Genomic DNA, 18,606 nt, shown 5'->3' with positions numbered 1-18,606 from the left:
AATCATTGGTAAGTGATCTCCTCTGCAAAGTGTTTTGAGGTTGATGAAGGAAAATGGCTCTCTAATAACACAGAGCAAGCAATCTGCTTGCAATCACAGGTCCATTCTCTCAACTGCTTTTGCCATGTCAATCCCTAGGTATTATTATCGCTGCAAGGCAATTTACCATTTTCCTGAGGAAGTCTGGCCATGGAAGAGATTTCAAACTCCACACCCTTTTCTTATCCTATTCAACGCTGTAGTCTGGTTTCCACTGCAAGCACAATTTTAGATGAGCGATGCTGAGACCTCAGCAGCTGCTCTGCTCTCACCACACCAGACTGTTCATACAATTAAAAGACAACTGACTGGATGAAGCAACCTGGGGCCATAACTTTTCTCCAAATTACTAGCTGATAGAATGTGCATCTGCAAGAGCTGGTAGCCTGTGATTTCTCTTTCTCCTTGATGGCTGCAGCTCCTTAACCTGTGCTGGTGGGAATTCATTAGATTGAAATGAGTGCTTTGGAGCCAAGAGGCATCCTGTGCCAAACCACATGTTTCAGAACCGTATCTGGTCCACAAACCACTGAAGGTTTGATCCTTTATTAAAAGCACTGGGTGCTTTGTCATCAGTTTCAGTGGGCATGGGATCATTTAGGTAAATCCTCGTTTCTTGACCTTCTTGAAGGCCACTCTGTGCTACCTCCCACACCTGCAGACACTGTGTCTGTATATTCCTACAGGACCACTGACCACCCAGGTGAGACTCTGAGTCTTCAAAGGGTGGAATGCAGAACAGTAAAAATGATCCCAACCTCTGAGAGAGGCTGTTCTGCTTTTTACTTCTCCTTTTCAGCAACTCAGGTGAAGTGTGACTTAACTTTTTGGGCCACAACTGAAATTTTGGACTAAAAGCTGCAATATTACGTGTTACCCTTGTTAGTGGAGAAAGGAAGTCTCTTTTGTATCCATTGACGTCGTTTGCAAAATACTCTGTGTTTTTTGAATTTGTTTCTATTTCTACTTCTCTACTTCTATTATTTCTATGCCATTATTTACAAACTTCACAGCATTTTCTAGAGAGGTCTTCACTAAGATGAAAACCTCAGGGCAACACTCCATTAGGCTTTTATTTTTAGAGGCTGGGCTAAACCTTCTTGAAATTGGTAGGTTTAACTGCATTCCTTTATTTAGGGTAGCTGAAGGAGACATTAAGTCTATTGCCACCCACAATACAAGATTGCTCAAGAACCTGAAGGCTCTGGGAGGACAGTTTGGAGTAGGATATTAAAAGAAAAGAAGGTTATGTGTGGATGCTATGGTTCGGGTGGAGGAAGAGACAGAAAGACATAGTATGGAAAACAAGCAGAGAACGGAAACTTCAAAGAGCCTGAACAATCATTGATATAAGACCTGGACAGAAAACAAGGATTTGGGGTCACATTGCTGCCTGGAGCAGGTCTGGAGCTCTAAACAAGGCAACTGGCTCTCAGTTCTTCTGTGGTCAGGAAAGAAGGGCTGTGAGAATTCTTGTAAGCAAACAGAAACACATCAGAAACACCTTTCTTTGTCACAGATCCTCCCATCTGGATCAACCAACAAGACCATGAGTTTTGGCCAGCAGCAGAGGTCAAAAGCAGGAAATGTGCAGCAAAATCTCCTGCACATCTGTACCATTCCACTCTTCCTGCTGGGTCAGGTTAAGGTGGCATAAAGAGAACAGCCCTGTTCCTCTCACCCTGCCAGCATGGGCAGCTCAGGCCAAGGCTTGAGTCATTGCTGCCTCTAATTACATTGGAGATGGATCCTCATTAAGGATTTCCATTCTTACCCTAATAATCCAAATTTCCCCAGATCTTGCTATAAGCAGTTTGAGCAGCTCTATGTGCTCTTCTACTCTGCAGGGAACTCCTTAAAACAAGGCCCCCGCCACTGCCTTTCTTCCTGTACGTGAATTAATCTGCCTTGCATGAGTAATCCTATTTAAAACAATAAGTTGTCTTGCAAGAATGAGGGAAGCAAGTTTGGAGCATGATTTTCTGCAAGTACTGTAAAAAGGGCACATAGTAGTTCATCAGGGGACACTTCAGCCATAAAATGACAGTTACCGGTAAAGCCCAATAATAAAATAAAGGATAATTTAATAAGAGTATTTTAAACTCATTTAGCAGGGTCTAAATTTGGAATCCTTTCTTCAAGTGATCAAACACACTATACTTTCCTAATCTTACTTTCTGTTAATAAAGAAAAAAAAATTAAAAATCAGGCAGCAATGTATTCCTTCTGCCTTTTTGTTATGTTATGTTATGTTATGTTATGTTATGTTATGTTATGTTATTATGCTGTAGAAGTACTCAGTGCAAATAAATTAATTTTGGTAAAACAGAAGGTGAAGCTAGACATGGAGACCTGCCTCTGATGTGCAACACAGTTCCATATATCTTCAGACAGCACAAGTCCCTCGCCTCATTTAATACCAGGTAACACAACCCTGCAGACTCTAAGAATCCTGCAGTGGCAGGAGGGAGGAGTATGGAATAACTCTGCTAAGAGAAGTAAAAGCTGCAGAGATTAGTGCTTATGTAGGAGCCCTGTGGGCTCCTTTTAGCGTCTTTAATTTAGTTTTCATCTCTGATCCGCTCTACCAGTCCTCTGTGGGCTGGAGATTTCATACTCAAGAATCCCGAGGTGCTGTTTGACCTGTCAGCAGCAGCGGGGGAACGGCTGCTCCCTGTTTAGCGCTGCAGCACTTTGCTATTCAGCTTCAGCACAATAAACAACAACAAACCCTGACACTGCTATGAACCTGCACGGGAGGATTTGAAGCCTCTAGAGGTCACTACGGGGGGATCATCAACCGCAGCCGCTGCCTGCGAGTGACACCTGCTGGAGTCACACCTGGTGCCACCACCCAGGGCCGCGGGTGCGCTCAGGGTGCGCCCGAACCCCCCAGAAAGGTTCTGGGGAAAAGGAAATCAGTCTGGGTGGTTCTTTCCCGTTTTACTTCGAGCTGGTGCAGTCTGATCTCAAGTTCTGGATGCAGTTTTGGGCACCACAATACAAGATATAAAGCAATTAAAAGGAGGGCTAAGGAGATGGGGAAAGAAGCAAAACAAGAAGTGGTTGAGGCCGCTTGGTTTGTTCTGCTGGAGGAGACTGAGGAGATTCATCGGGAGCTGCAGCGACTCCCGAGGGACAGCGCAGGGCCAGCTCCAATCTCTGCTCTCTGGGAGCAGGGACGGGACCCAGGGAATGGCAGGAATGTCAGGGGGAATATCAGTAAAGGGTTCTTACCCCAGAGGGTGGTGAGGCGCTGAACAGGCTCCTCATAGCTTCCAGAGCTCCAGGAGTGTTTGGACAACACTCTGTCCAAACAGGCTGCTCTGTGCAGCGCCAGAAGTTCGACTCTAATCCTTGTGGGTTCCTTCCAACTCGGGATGTTCTGCAATTCCTGTTTCAGGAAGGTAAAATTTATCTTTATCTGCACATTAACTGCTCCACCACCCTGGTTATGTTGGTTTATTTACACCGTATACCCCAACCCAGCCTCTTCTTTTGCCTTTGTTACCCTTCCAGAGGAGCTGGAGTAGAACACAAGAGTATTCCCACAAAAAAAAGTCCTCAGTGGCCACTGGAAAGGGACTTCTTACAGTACAATAAGCAACAATTTCAATCTATGTTGCAGTATATACTGACTGTGAGCACACATTTACCGTGTTAGAGCTGCAGCTTAAGAACACACTGGAACAGGTTCATTTGTGGGACATCGGCAAGATTGCTGATGGAGACGTGTGAAGATGCTGATGACAACTTGTGAATTTTTCTATATTTTCTCACATTCTGAAGCACTGCAAGGAGGGCACCTGACACCCTGTAACGTGGGACGGTGCGAGGCGCAGCCCTGGGGAATTGAAGGACATGCTCAGGAGTTGTTTACCATCCCCTGAGGAAGGGTGCAGCTGATGAAGGGACCTGCTGGACTGGAAATGAAAGGAAAATCCCTCAGGTCCCCAACCCTCTGCCAGGCTGGCAGTGCCTGTGGCATCTGGGGCAGCGTGTGCAGCCCCCCCCGGGGAATTGGCCCCCAGAGAGGAGATCACAGAATCACGGAATGTGAAAGGATTGGGAGGACGTTAAAGACCTTCTGGTTCCAACCCTCTGCCATGGGCAGGGACATCTTCCACTAGGTCACGGTGCTCCAATCCCTGTCCAACCTGGCCTTGGACGCTTCCAGGTATGGGCCGCCACAGCTTCTGTGGGCAACCTGTGCCAGGGCCTCACCACCCTCAAAGGGAGGAATTTTTTCTGTATATCTAGTCTAAATTTCCTCCACTTCCAGTCAGTGCCCATTACTCCTTGTCCTGTCCCTAGAACAGGCTGGACCAATTCAAGGCGAAGCGGGACAGCCATGGCCCCGCCTGAGGGGGCCGTGACACACCCAACATGGCGCCGTGACACCCCCAACATGGCGCTGGCCCCGCCCAGCCGGGTTCCCGCCCTTCCCTCCTCCCATGAGCCCCCGCTGCCTGTCCCTTCCGGCCACACCAAGATGGCGCAGCCGCCGGGTGAGTGTGAGGGGATCAAGGTGACCGCGGTGCCCCCATCCTTCCCTCAGCCCCGCGCTGATCGGGCTCTCTCCCTCTCCCTGCCGCAGTTCTCCTCAAGGACACGAAGCTGATGGACGTGAAGCTGGGCCAGCTGGGCAGCTGGCTGGCCATGAGGGACTTCACCCCCAGTGGGATCCTGGGGGCCGTGCGAAGAGGTGAGGAGGGTGCGGGCGGGTGATTCCTTCTGACGGAGCCAGGGAAAGTAGCACACAAGAATCCCTGGCTGCCGGAGTGGATGTTGTCTGGGGAGGGGCGTCTAGCAGTGCATGGCCATTGTTGCCTTCCCAGAGCAGTTTCTCCTGTAACGTGTCGTTTTTCTATCTGTAAATTTATTTATTGTGTGGGCTTTATCAACTGGATGTTTGTTCTCAGTATTCTTTCTTGTATAAAGGGGAAATGGGGTGCCCTTAGTCCTGAGCCCGTTGGCTGAAAATCTCGGGGTGTCACAACATCACAAGTAAACAAAAAATGATTAAATGGCAGTTGATCCCTACAGATGGTAAAAGAGGAGACAGAGCTCTTATGGATCACATGGCACCAATGTGGTTTGCTGTAGGTACAAATGTCAGTCAGGTAGATTTAAACACAAAACGTCAATTGCAAGTGTCTGCTTTTGATCATACATGTGTACATATATAGAATGTATACTTCCAAAGTAGCCTGAGCTCATGAAAGTGACAATAATATTTAGGGGGAAAATAGAAATTTTAATTTTTTTTTAAAGGCTTAAGGCTGTTAACTTGGGATCACCTTACTCAACTAACTCACAAGTTCTCCTCTCAGACTTGCTTCTGAGACCTTAGATGTTTCATTAGAACCAATTTCCTGAAGTTTTATGAATTCAGGCTGCTTCTTTCTCTCACAGGGTAACACCCAGCTCATCTGGCTGCTCTGAAAAGTTTTCCTCTTCCACAGGTTATGACAGATACTACAACAAATACATCAATGTGAGGAAGGGGGGCATCGGGGGTGTCTCCATGGTGCTGGCTGGGTATATTGTCCTCAGCTACATGTGGAGCTACAGTCACATCAGTAAGTAAAAAAACCCATGGCTGAGTGTGCAGAGCAGCTTGGAAGGTTGCCTGGGGAATAAAAACAATTACCTGCTGCTGCTTTTAGAAATAAAATGAAAGATTGTTGGCAAACAAACTTCTTTTAGCCCTAGTAAACTTGAATGCTCACTGAGTATTTTCTTGAGAATGAAGGAAGTTTAGACCTTGGTGCCTGTCTAACCTGACAGCACTTAGAAAATACATGTTCAAGGGTTTTTCAGAGTGCTTTCTTGCCATAATTTCAGGTGTGGTGGGGTTTTTTTCCTGTGAGTTCAGCAGAATTAACTTGCTGTGCTTTGGTGCAGAGCACGACCGCAGGAGGAAGTACCACTGAAACACCAGCAGAAGGTGAAGGTGCAGCTCCTGGCACAGCTCTACCCTGACAGAAGACATCAGAACTATGGATATTAAATCTGTGCTCTTGTGACCAATAATAAAGTGCATACACTTAACGTTTCCTGAACTGACACCCTCCTAATTGAGTTGTCAATTGTACTGTGCAAATAAATTTGTCTTCTGAGAATTTCAACCCTCAGAGTGAGTTCAGGAGGGAAAGCAGCTGTTTCTTGGGGTGTATTATGAACTGGGGGAACTGTTGATAACTATTCCTGTTTGGTAAAAATGATGGCATTGGATTGCTTCTTCCTGGCCATTATGGACAAGCCAGGCTGAACAAGGGGCTGAGGATGTGTTTTGATTTGAAAGAATATCTGAGCTTTGTGTGCCCTGGTGTCACCAGGCTGTCATCAGAGACTGGAGGTGTTTTGGGCAGTTTTCCATCATTTCAGAGCACTGTCTGAGACAGGTCTGCAATTCTTCTGTCACTGCCTCAGATAACTGAAAATTTCCATCAAAACTCTACCTCCTTTCACTGCCAAAGCTGGGAGGTCATTCTGAGTGGGAATAAGCTCTAGACTTTTAATCCATCAAAATAAAGAAAAGGAAAACTTTCCTTGACTTAAATGCAGCTTAAAGGAGCATCGGTGGGTTTGGTCATGCCCCACAGTCACAGCAGCAGCTGGAGCTGGGCACTGTTGCCCACCTGAACCATCCTTGTCTGAACAGCAGGGAGGGTGAAAACCCCTTCTTGAGGGATATGAGGAATCTCCCCAGAGCTCTGGTGTTTACAGGAAGGCTTTTAGTGTTGGAAAACTGGTGCTGAAGCCCAAAAACTCCTGAACTCGATGGGGAGGGTGATCAGACACTGGAGTGCTTTAGTTCCCTTTCCACATGCTCAGTTACACACAGATCACACAGCTCAGTCTGAGGGGGGCACAGAGTGTTATCAAAGTGTCTGATGTGACTTCAGACTTGAAACTTCCACAGTGAAATAACTGCAGTCATTGACACCAACACAGGCTCTGGTCACTTCTCTTAATCCAGCCACATTTACCTTGTTCTTAAAGAAAAATAAATTCACAGCCATCTTTTGCCATCAGTACATTTCAATAAAAACAAAGTATAAAGGCAGGCAGCAAATGAAGAGATGGAGTAGAATCAAGGCTCACATTGTGGGTGACTTTTTTTCTTTTAATTCCTATTTTGTCATTGGCCCTTTTGAAATAGTCATCTGAAACTAAATGGGGTTTGGGTTGAAAACGGGTTTGGCTCTCAGAAGGAATCTCTACCAACACTTTAAAAGCAGTGTTCCATAATACACAGCTCCACTTCCTGGTCTCTGGAGTGTGGGAATACCTGCTCAGTGTGAGCTGGATGATGGGGGCTGGGACAAGGCTCTTCTACTCCAAGCCCTGCTCGTTTCCCTCCCTTCTGCAAGTGGGAACTGAGCACAGATGCAGCTTTTCTATAATCACTGTTCCTTATTGTCTGGCTAACCAGAGAGATGCCAATTTGTTCTCCCCTTGATGGGTTCACTCCCAGAAGATTGATTTCCAACCTTCAGTACAGCAAGAAGCACAGAAACAAAGCAAGTGGACACGGGTTTTACTGCCTGATGTACGTCGGGGTTTCGTCAGCCGCCAGGACAAGTTCCCCAGGCTGACCTGGAAACAGGACTTTGCTTTTGAAGAGCTACAGGACAGCAGAATCCTGCTTCCTCACTGAGGAGAAGGCATTGCAAGTGTTAAGTTTTCCCAGTCAGTCTTCCTGCTTCCACAGGGAGGGCTGAAATGCTGCAGGTTCTCCAAAGAGAAGTGGCAGAAGGAAAATACTTTAAACCCTGGCCTAAGATGTGTTTACTGGAGTGCTGCATCAGTAAGGGCTTGGTTTATCTACTGGCTTTTAGATCTACCTTTCATAAGGGCTCAATGAAAACGGGCAGAGGCCAAAATCGATTTTAAAAAGGTTAAAACTTAAAAAAGTTGGGGACAGTTACAAAAATGTTGCTCAGCAGCAGCCAACCTCTGACCAGTTCTTTCAGTAATGGCATTAAAAAATCAACCTGATTAATAGCTCCAGACATTGTGCTAGGCAGAAACCTTTCCTCAGTGGTAACAGCTCCCTTGCACCTTCCTGCTGCTCCTTCACTGTCCACTGAGAAAGGCCAGGTGTCCTTTGGTGCATCTGTTGGCATAATGACCTTTTTCACCACACTGAAAGAGAGACAGGAATTATTGCAGAGTTTCAGCTTTTTCCTCCTAGCTGCTTTTATTAAGGCATCCAGCAACTGCTGCCATTTGGAAGCTTTTCCACACACAGAAGAGGCAGCATTTAACAGGTGAAGTGAAACAGGGTGTCAGGAGGGACAGGATTTATGGGCTGCTACCACTCCTTGGAGTAAAAGCTGTTTCTATGCTGGGAGTAACCTGATGCCATGTTATTCTAAGGCATTTCAAAGGAGAGAATCCTCAGCTCACAAGGAGGATTCCATTCCAACATTTGAGGCTTCTCAGACTACTCCATGTGATATGTACCATATCCATGGGGACTCTCCTCATCAATAAACAGAGAAAAGCACCTCTGGACTTGAGGAAGTCACAGATTCACGATTTTACATCTTAAAGCTACTCAAACACAAAGAAATGCCAATATCTGGTGCAACAGCCTTCTCCAGATCTCTCATCTACTTGCAGATAAAATAGTCAGCTATTAAAGGTTTTCAGTGAAATGGATTCAGCTGTTTAATATCCCTGTCCAGTCACAGTGATTTTCATCCAAACAAGCACATAAGGCTCAGAGTTGACATGTAAAATGTTGTAACTGTCAGGGCTAAAGGGACAGGAAGATTCTTTGTCCTTTTCTAGTGACTAGGGCTTTTGTGGAAAAATAAGGAAATGGAAACTTGATTGTGTCCAAATTTTCCTGGTGGTCCAAAATGAGCAACCAAGATAAACAACTTACCCTTGGTTTGATACCACAGGGTGCATTTACAGCTCAAATACTGAGCAAGCTTTGCAAACCTAATTTCTGTTACTTTCAATGACCTTCAAGGAAACAGGGGAGAAGAGAATCTACACTCACCAGTGTAAGCAAATTGACTTACGAGACAAAAAATTACTATTAGCTCTTATTTTGAAATGGGCAGCTTGGCAGTCTCAGGCTTTGGGGCAGGGTTTTCCTGTTTATTAGCAGACAGCAAAGTCTTACAGAATTTGTCATTATCACATAAAGTCCAGGACTGGCAAGGCAGCGACCTCAGAACTGAAGGCCAATTCCCACAGCTGTATCCAGGCACCACACAATGTCTACTGAGCAGAGCTCAAAATTCATGAACCTTTTTACATTGTGAAAAAGTCTTTTGCTTTCCCTCCTCAGCCCTCCCCTCTGCATTACCTTGTAGCAGGTGACCTGCTCCAGCGGCCGGGGTCCTCTGTTCCCACTGTTGTTATTTTGAGATTGCATGACTCCAATGACTTGGGGTGTCCTCTGTTGGGTAGGAGAAGAGTTCTGACTCGTTAAGTGCATCCAGGATAAAGATCTTTTGTGGTTGTTGTTTTGTTAAGAAGGGAAAAGAGCACCCCATATGTCAAATGATCAATTTTCCTCCAAATCTGTGTGTGGGTGCTCTGCCAGCTGGAGCACCAGAGAGAAGAAATCAAGCACTGAGTCTCACAAAGCCCAGTGATCCTGTTTTTCTCTGGAAAGCAGATTTGGAGAGTAGGTTTAGGCTGCTAAAATATCATTGCCATCACAGAGGGATGTCACCCTGATTACAAAACCTGGCAGACTGCTGCACAACCACATATGATGTGCTTCTGTGTAGCGTGGGAGTGTTCTGTGACATGATCTCCATGTGAAGCTGGAACAATTGTGGGGTTTCATCACTATAATGGCACTCAGGGTTGCTAACTGCTTAATTCTCCCTTCCAGACCCAAGAGCCTGGGTGCCCAGTTTTGACCACTTGACAACCTGTTCTATTTTAAAGCACTGTGGGAGAGGTTTGAGGGCGGCTGTGTGGGGAGGCAGGGGATCAGGGTACCTTTTGCTGTGTTTGTGTTGGCTGAGGCAGTGGTGGTTGCTCTGTGGTTCCCATTGGCAATTCAAACCGAGGGCTGGTTTAGATAGAAACAAGAAAATTGATTCTCAAATCATATGCCAACATTTTATCATCAGCTCAATCAAGTAACTCCAAACAACAAAACATTCAGCCAGTAAAATCTGGCAGAGAGGAAACAGACCTCCCCCTCCCCACTTCTCTTTACACATGTGTAGCATATCCCTCTGCCTTCTGGAATATGATGTGATTCCATGTGATTCCACTGCACTGATGGCACCTAATCACCACACCAGTTTTACTGGGAACCCCTTAGAGAGGCCCTGCCCCATTCCATAGGCTGGTTTGGGTGGGAAGGGGTCTCAAAGCTCATACAATTCCAACCTCCCTGCCACAGGAACACTTTACACTATCCCACGTTGCTCCAAGCTCCATCCAACCTGACCTTAGACACTTTCAGGGATGGGACAGCCACAGCCTCTCTGGGCAACCTGTGCCAGGGCCTCCCCACCCTTACAGGGAAAAACTTTTTTCCTAATGCCTTATCTAAACCTACTCACTTTCAGTTTGAAACCATTCCCCCTTGTCCTGTCACTATGTGTTCTTGTAAATACTTCCTCAATCCTCCAATCAGTAAAAATTTGGCCCAACTAATCACTGGCAAATCTCCAAACCATTGGGAAGCACGGGAGCACTCTCATTTGACATGTACCAGACCACAAGGGAAAGACAAGGCTGCAGGGAGTATACTCACTGCATGAATTTACAGGCAGGCCCCTCGGGACAGAATCCTACCAGGTAATTCACACAAATGACTCTGCGCGTGTGCCGATGTCTGCAGAGGGGACCTGCAACACAAAGCTCAGCAGTTCACATTCCATACGTGCACCTCCCAGCAGATCCCAGCACATCCAAAAAGATGGAACAGAAACACTCCACCCTTGATCTCCAGCCACGGGAACAGCAACTGTGGGAGGCACATACCGTGTTTACAGAAGCCTCTGTCATACCAGGGACAGTCTTTGATCTTCGACTCCGGGTCAATGTGCAAGAATGGACATTCCTTGTTACTGCATTCCCCTGTACCAAAGGCAAGGACACTTCAGTCAATTGTGCAGGTTTGAGATCAACATGACTCTCAAAACATTACCTGGATCATGTAGCTCCCACAGAGCTGTTACCAACATTTGTAAGTTGAGGCACAACAGCCTCACTGCCTGCCTTAACCTCCATGACGAGCTCCAAGGACTCAGCCGTGGTGATCCAACTTCTACCAGACTGGACTATTTATGTTTTTAAAAACAATGGGGGAACTAAATTTGAAAGAGCAGTCATGGTAACAAAACCCAAACATTTAGTGCACCAGAAGTGTAGAGAAACTACAAACTGCACACAAACGTCAAGGAAAACCTACAAGGAAAAAAAGCCAAGGAAATCTACAAGACTAAGTGTCTGGCACCAAATTGCCTCATAATGACCAGATCTCCAGAGCTGGAAAGCAAGTGTACAAAAGTTTTGTCCCCCATGCCCTCTGCTGCTCATCAGCTCCCCAAAATCAGTCATGCAAAGACCAGCTGCTCAGCCTACTCATCTCATATCCCACAAAATGAACCTAAGGCAAAAAAAGCAGTAAAAACAGCAGTTCCTCCCCTCTTCCTGCAAGGGACAAGCAGTCAAGAGAAGACATCTACAATACATCACAAATTTATGTGGATAATAAAGTGAAATAGATCTGGAGAAGTGTCAATCTAACATCAGACACAGAAGAATGTAACGCTCTGAGGAGGGATCTTCTTCAGCCTCCCATACCTGCCAGGAAGGCTGAGCAGGAGCTACTTACCAAACTTGGAGTAGAAGTAACACTCAGGCATCTTGGTCATGTCATACTCGTGCAGAAACTCGCACTGGTCTCCCTTTTTGCACAGTCCTCTTAGCCAGTGTTTACAAACAACTGTCTTTTCCCCACTGATGTGTCGGAATGGGCACATGCCTCCTGTGGAAGGATGGGTGGGGCAAGGAGAAGGGAAAAAAGAACAATTAAAATATGTCACACAGGGCAACAGCAACCCCTGTGCAAGAAGCGTTTCAGAAGACATCACCTATGATTTCAGTCTTAACTGATAACAGCAAAACAGGGAGTTCCAAAACTGCCTTTTTTTACCCTCTCATGAGCTTCACAACAAAGTCTCCAGCTCTTAATCCTGGCAACTACAAACCAGAGCAACTAAGAGGCAGATCCACAGCAAAGTCTGCTTGTGGCGAGTTCAAACCCTCCTTTAATGGTAGCTTTGCTTATTTACTTCCCAGCTCCCTTTAAAAACACTATAATTTCCCAATTGCTACAGTTATTCCAATATCCTTCAGTTTTATCCTCTATCTAAGTCATCCCCTCAGCTTTACCAAACAACAGCACTATAAACAGTGCTAGAAAATCTATTTTCACCCCTTCATCCTGTAAGAATAATTGCATTTTCCAATATTCCATACAACTTGCCTTTTCCACATGCCGCCTTTAAAAAAAACTCACAGACAGCTGCGCCCGATTCTGTGGAGAAAACAAGGGAACGTTATTTATTTTACCAAAGCTTCATGGCAACTTTTACAGTATTTCCTGTCCTAGAAAGAAAATCTGATCTCCAGCATCAAGAGGAAAGTAATGTTTTCATTTGGGGAATTTACTTTCCTGCAGAAGTTCCTTGTTAAAAAGCCTGGCACTCAAAAATATATGTTTTCTTCTTGAGGGACACCAAGGGGAATTTGTAGAGATTTGGAGGTGCTTGTTTTGCCTTTCAGCTATTTAAGTTCTCAACTGAGTTTTCCTCTCTGTTAAGTCAGTTATATCACAGAATATTCTGAGTTAGATGGGACCCACAGAGATCATTGAAGTCCAACTCCCGAACCCTGTATTTGTGGTCACGGCACTAAAAGTCTTATATTTCTTTACCAGAACTGCCTGAAACGACCATTAGCATGTTATCCCTTTCTGATCCTGACGAAGAGGAACATTCAAGGGAGTTAAACACAAGATTAGTAGCCCAGCCAGAAAGATTCAGCAAACTGTGAGTCTCCTGAGTCTGTGTCAGACTGAAGATTTAGAGATCTGCCATGGATACACCTAAAGATGATGACTCTTCTCATTGAAATACCTTATCTACCAAAAGGGAATAGAAAAGGAAATATAAAGTATTGTGAAGGAGAGCGATGTTTATTCACGGTAGCATCTCAACTTTAATTTTCCAGCCTGGCTGGCAGTAACTACAGATTTCACTAAGCAGAAAAAAACCAAAAAAACAACCCATCTGGGTTTTGGCAGAAACCTCACGGGGAAAGCAGAAGTTGGGTGGATCTATGGCTGAGACCTGAGGAAGACGCTCAGATCCCTGGAAACCCCCCAGGCACCCCAGGCCTGCCCAGCCCACCCTCGTCGGCCCCATGGCCCCGGCCCGAGCGGCCCGCGGAGGAGAGAGCCCACACGCACTGTCCATGCCAGGGAAGGGGAGCGGCTGTGCCCCCAGCTGCTGCTCCACGGCCAGCTCCAGGTCGAACTTGATGTGGTCCACGCTGGCGATGAGCTCTTGCATGGTGGCAGCTGGGGGCCGCCGACAACGGGAAGGTAGGGGCGGAATGGTGGCGGTGTTGGTAGCGGCGGGCGGGCGGGCCCGAGCGGGCCCGGCCCGGCCCGCTCCGCTCCGCGCCGGCAGCGCCTGCAGTGAGGGGAGGCGGCGGCGGCAGCCCCGTGGCCGCCCCGCGCCGCCCGCCCGCGGAATGACGGGACTCACGGCGGGCACGGCCGCCCGGCGGGCAGCGCGCGCGCTGCGGCCAATCAGCGCCCGGGGCCCCGCCGCCCGGCGGGCAGCGCGCGGGCACCCGCCAATCAGAGACCCCCCTGGGGACACGCCCCTTTCCGTGCGCGCAGGCGCCGCGGCTCAGGGGCGGGGTGAGGGGACGGTGCGGGCGCGGGGCCGGGTCCGTGTTTCCATCCCGCTCCCGCTCCGCACCCGCTCGCCTCCGGGGACAGCGAGCACATCATGGGCTCCTTGCGGCTCCTTGTCCCCCGCTGGTGCCGCTACGCCGCCCCCGCTCTGCTGCGGGCCCAGTGCGCAGCCCCCGGAGTTGGATCCGAGCAGGTGCCGCTCCTGTCCCGGCCCCCCGGCCAGTGCCCGCTGCCGGGCTGGAGAACCTGCAGCTCCTCCCAGGCCTCCTGCAAACTGCCCGGCAGCGGCCCGAAAGATATCAGCGCTGACAGCTCCGCTGGAGCTACCGAGGAGCAGAAGGATGATGATGATGATGAAGGTGTGGAGTTCGGGACGCTGTCTAATAAATTTTCCTCTAGAAAATATTTCCACAAAACCACAACGCGCTTTCGGGATTTAAAGCTTCGGGAAGAAGGAGAAGAAGAACCAGAAAGAAAGCCTCGACGTGGCCCTAAGAACACTCCATACTGGTATTTCCTACGGTGCAAGGCCCTCATCAAAGAGGACAAGGTTTGAGCCCAGCTCTTCTCTTGTTTTTAATAGCACTGATGAAAGATGCAGCGCTGACCAGTCTTTATTACTTGGGATCTTTAGAGTAAGAATTAAATTAAGGATTTATTGTAGAATCATAATCATCTAGTTCCACCTCCTGCCACAGGCAAGAACACTTTACACTATCCCAGGTTGCTCCAAGCCCTGTCCAGCCTGGCCTTGGACACTTCCGGGGATGGAGCAGCCACAGCTTCTCTGGGCAACTTGTGGTAATGCCTCATTTCCATCAGAGTAAAAGATTTCTTCCCAATATCTAACCTAAATCTCCCCCCTGTCAGCTTGAAGCCGTCCCCCTCTATCTTATTACCACATGCCCTCGTCCAAAGACTCTCTTCAGCCTTCTTGTGAGGAACCCCACACTTTGTAGGACTTGCACTACAATCTGCCCACAGCTGCAGGTATTAATATTCATTGTAATTGATTATCTTGCTGCCTCATTATGTATTTTTTTCTTGTCCTTGTAGCTGGCAGAGGCTCTGGAGCTGTTTGAGGTGCAGATGCTGAAAGAGGAGCGTGTCCAGCCAGAAGAAAGCAATTACACTGTTCTCATTGGCGGCTGTGGCAGGGTTGGCTACGTGAAAAAGGCATTCAGGCTCTACAATGACGTAGGTCTAACTTCTCCCTCAAAGCATTTTCTAAGCTGAAGGCATTCCAAGCATTGAGTCATGTTACTTTGTCTCCAAAACGCCTTAGTGTTAGTGTTGGCACCTTCTTAGCCTGAAACTCTTAAAAACAAGTTAAAAAATTTAGGCTGTCCTTTCGCAAAAAGGCCAGTTCAAATCTTTCCTCTCTTCCTTTAGATGAAAAAACGAGGGTTAATCCCCACAGAGGCCACTTACACAGCCCTGTTCAACGCCTGTGCTGAGTCTCCCTGGAAGGACTCGGGGCTGCAGAGTGCCCTGAAACTGCGGCAGCAGCTGCAGAGCAAAAACGAGGAGCTGAACCTCATCACCTACCACGCCCTGCTGAAGGTCTGTGCCCTCTGCTCTGACCTCAGGATGTGCTTGGATGTACTCAAGGTAAATGGGTTGCTTTTCTCCTGTCAAACCTATTCTGAGCTGTGGTTAAAGCTCCTGGAAGTTGTCATGCTACGTTGGGTTTTAATTTCATTTCCAGCAGAGATAATTACAGATCATGTGTTTATATTTCATTGATCTTTATTGTCGTACAGTGAAATTGTATGTACCAAACTCTGAGCTTAATTATCTGAAAGGAGGCGGCTTTGGCTTTAAAACTGGCTTGGTGTGTCCAAAACTTGTTTGCATCTATCCCCAGAAGATGGCAGTGCTATTTGAGCTTCACCACACAGGGTAACTGAGGAATTTAATGCTCTCTCTGCTCTTTTCAGGAAATTGTGCAGAAGGGCCATGTCCTCACAGCTGAGACCTTCAGCTTCCTTCTCATGAGCTGCATAAAAGACAGTGAAAATGGCTTCCGATTTGCTTTGCAGGTTTGTCTTCATGTTCTGAAAGGGAGGAAAGTGCTGCTGCACTGTAACTCATCACCTAAAAACATGGAAAGCAGTGGGGTGGTGACATGGGAGGAGTTCACCTCCTCCTAGCACAAGTTCTGAAAACCAGACTTTGCTCAGGACACATCATACACTGGTAAATAACGCTGGATCATCTCAGGGCTCTCCAGCTCAAGGTCACTGTCCTTGTCATGCTGTTAATTCAGTCCTTCTCACACAGATCCCATTAACAGGGGGGATCCTACTCACAGGCTGCTAAAGATGTTCCTGTTATTTAATATCCATCTTCTTCAGGTTTGGCAACAAATGAATAAACTGGGAATAAAGGCCGACAGCCACATCTACAACCTGATGCTGCGTGCGGCCAGAGACTGTGGGATTGGCAATCCCGCTGTGGCCTCTAAACTCCTGCTCAGTCCCCCTGAGCACTCACCTCAGCTCAAGCTGCCACCTGGCAGGCAGAAGGAGAAGGTGAAAAATCAGAGGAAGAGTCAATCAGGGAGTGCTGCTGTCCAGCTGGATGTGGAAGCTATGGAAAAGCAATTATTTCAGGAGAATTCGGTGCAGCCTGAGGAACAAATCCAGCAACAAAATAAAGATGTGGCTCGGGTTGAAGCAGAACCAGCTGCTCCTGACAGCCCCAGTGTCACTCACAGCAGGGCTGGAGCCTTGATGAGGAGAGCCCAGAGTGAGGTGGAACAGTCACACCCAAGCCAGAAGCTGCCTTTCTGCAACCTGCCCAACTTGCTGGATTCCAGGATGGCTGACACAGCTGTGGTTTCCCTGGGGACAGTGGCCACACCATCCCATAGACTGGCTCTGATGGGGGATGTGGAGGGATTCTTGAACAAAATGAAAGAGGACAACGCAGAGCCCAACATTAAAACCTTCACCTTACTGGCTGAGCTGGTGGAACCCCAAAGCCCCTCCGAGTCCTCTTTGCTGGCACTGCTGGATGATCATAAAGTAAAAGTAGATGTGACCTTCTTTAACACTTTAATGAGGAAGAGAAGTAAACAGGGAGACCTGGAGGGAGCAAAGGTGAGAGAAAAAACCTCAGAACCAGCCCCATCACCACCTCCCTGTCTCAGGCCTGTCTTTTGCTGAGACCCATTTCTCTGTCCACAACAGAAACTGGGATCGCACATCATTTCCTACAAGGCGGTGCTTGGGTTAATTTTCAAGTATTTATGGATTCTGTTCTAGCAGGCCCAGCTCCCTGTCTGGAAAGCTACAGTAAGAATTTTTGGGAAGTGATGCCAACACTTGTATCTTGCAGAGCGTGCTGCCAGCTCTGGTGAAGAGGGGACTGTCACCTAACCTCCAGACATTTTGTAACTTGGCAATTGCCTGCCACAAGCAGCAGGATGGACTGCAGCTGCTCTCAGATTTGAAGGTAATCAAAGAAAAATCCTCTGCTGCTTGGGGTCTGACCTACAGGAACAGGCAAAGTGAAGCGTTAATGGTTTTAAAAGAACTGCTGAGGTTTTTGTGGTGAGGGGTTTTGTTTTCTTCCCAAAAACATGCAGCTCCAGAGTAGCTGGAGCTCAGGTGGTCTGTCTTAGCTTGTGCTGGCACTGCACAAGCTGCTTCACAGGTCCTGTGATGAGAGCTTTGTGTAAAAAGTGCCTCTGCCTTTTCCTTCTGAAAGTCCTGCACTAGTCTACAGATAAACTTGTTTAACTGTAGCACTTCTTCTTTCCAGAGGTCTGGAATAACTCCCAACAAGTACATCTACAGCACCCTCATTGCTGCTGCTGTGAGGCAGCTGGACTACAGTTACCTCACGGAGATCCTGCGGGACATGAGGAATAACCAGGTGCCTCCCAATGAAGTGATCATCCGGCAGCTGGAGTTCGCAGCACGGTACCCTCCCAAATTTGACAGGGTAAGGAGGCAGCACTGGCAGGCTGGGAAGGCATCAGAAAGGACACCAGCAAGGGAGGGGAATCATAAATATGATGATTTATTGTCTGCCTGAGTGTCTTTTGGATTGGTCTGGATGATTATTTGATATTTCTTTGGTAGCATCTTTGTAGCTCCTGCAGGCTGGTGCTGAAGTGAGCTCTTATCTAATAGAAACTTGTTCTGTTGGATTTCTCTTTGCAGTATAAGTACAAAAACCCATACCTGGAGAAGATTGATGGTTTCCGTGGCTACTATTACCGCTGGTTAAAAGTTATGGCTGGAGAAGAGACCCCCCACCCCTGGGCCAAGTACAGGACACCAAAGCCTGGGGGGCAGGACAGTGAGGCACAGCCTGTGCAGGAAAAGGGAGCAGGATGCTGAAGTTTTGAGTTCTTCCAGCACAAGGAAGATGCAGGACTTGCTTCTTCAAACTGGCTTGTAGTAAAGCTGCTTTGTGTATGCCCAACCCCAAGTTCTTGCAATAGTTACGTAATAAAATATTTCCTTTTGTTTTAAGGAGGAGCGAATATTTTCAGTGAATTTCGTTTAACTGCTGAGGATTGGATGGGCTGTAGTTTAGCAAACCCTGTGCAGAACAAGGAAGAAGCAAAATCAGATTTACTAGGGGTTTAGCTCAGTGCTGGTTTTGTCTGTGTCCTGTCACTT

General features: G+C 47.4%; 3 protein-coding genes and 1 pseudogene across 3 annotated transcripts; 2 read left to right on the top strand and 2 right to left on the bottom strand.

Annotated features, from left to right (window-relative positions):
• Positions 1–18,606, bottom strand: part of LOC136367941 (zinc finger matrin-type protein 2 pseudogene) — a 161,659-nt pseudogene that overhangs the window by 8,103 nt on the left and 134,950 nt on the right.
• ATP5MF (ATP synthase membrane subunit f) lies at positions 4,469–6,108 on the top strand. Its single transcript, XM_066329804.1, has 4 exons — positions 4,469–4,547; positions 4,637–4,744; positions 5,505–5,621; positions 5,947–6,108. Exons 1-4 carry the CDS (start codon positions 4,532–4,534, stop codon positions 5,973–5,975), a joined length of 270 nt encoding a protein of 89 aa, XP_066185901.1. The 5' UTR covers positions 4,469–4,531; the 3' UTR covers positions 5,976–6,108.
• On the bottom strand, positions 7,932–13,796 carry CPSF4 (cleavage and polyadenylation specific factor 4). The gene is made up of 8 exons (XM_066329799.1): positions 13,514–13,796; positions 12,530–12,580; positions 11,876–12,028; positions 11,020–11,115; positions 10,790–10,883; positions 10,021–10,093; positions 9,374–9,466; positions 7,932–8,193 (listed from the first exon to the last, which is right to left on the bottom strand). The coding sequence occupies exons 1-8, from the start codon at positions 13,614–13,616 to the stop codon at positions 8,125–8,127; spliced, it is 732 nt and encodes a 243-aa protein (XP_066185896.1). The 5' UTR covers positions 13,617–13,796; the 3' UTR covers positions 7,932–8,124.
• PTCD1 (pentatricopeptide repeat domain 1) lies at positions 13,978–18,467 on the top strand. Its single transcript, XM_066329797.1, has 8 exons — positions 13,978–14,519; positions 15,026–15,166; positions 15,362–15,580; positions 15,910–16,011; positions 16,327–17,073; positions 17,312–17,428; positions 17,738–17,920; positions 18,142–18,467. The coding sequence occupies exons 1-8, from the start codon at positions 14,064–14,066 to the stop codon at positions 18,319–18,321; spliced, it is 2,145 nt and encodes a 714-aa protein (XP_066185894.1). The 5' UTR covers positions 13,978–14,063; the 3' UTR covers positions 18,322–18,467.

This window comes from Sylvia atricapilla, chromosome 15 (assembly GCF_009819655.1).
Source record: "Sylvia atricapilla isolate bSylAtr1 chromosome 15, bSylAtr1.pri, whole genome shotgun sequence".
In the NCBI taxonomy this organism is placed as follows: domain Eukaryota; kingdom Metazoa; phylum Chordata; class Aves; order Passeriformes; family Sylviidae; genus Sylvia; species Sylvia atricapilla.
The sequence above is the reverse complement of the archived record's forward strand: the minus strand, read 5'-3'. Positions and strand labels throughout refer to the sequence as shown.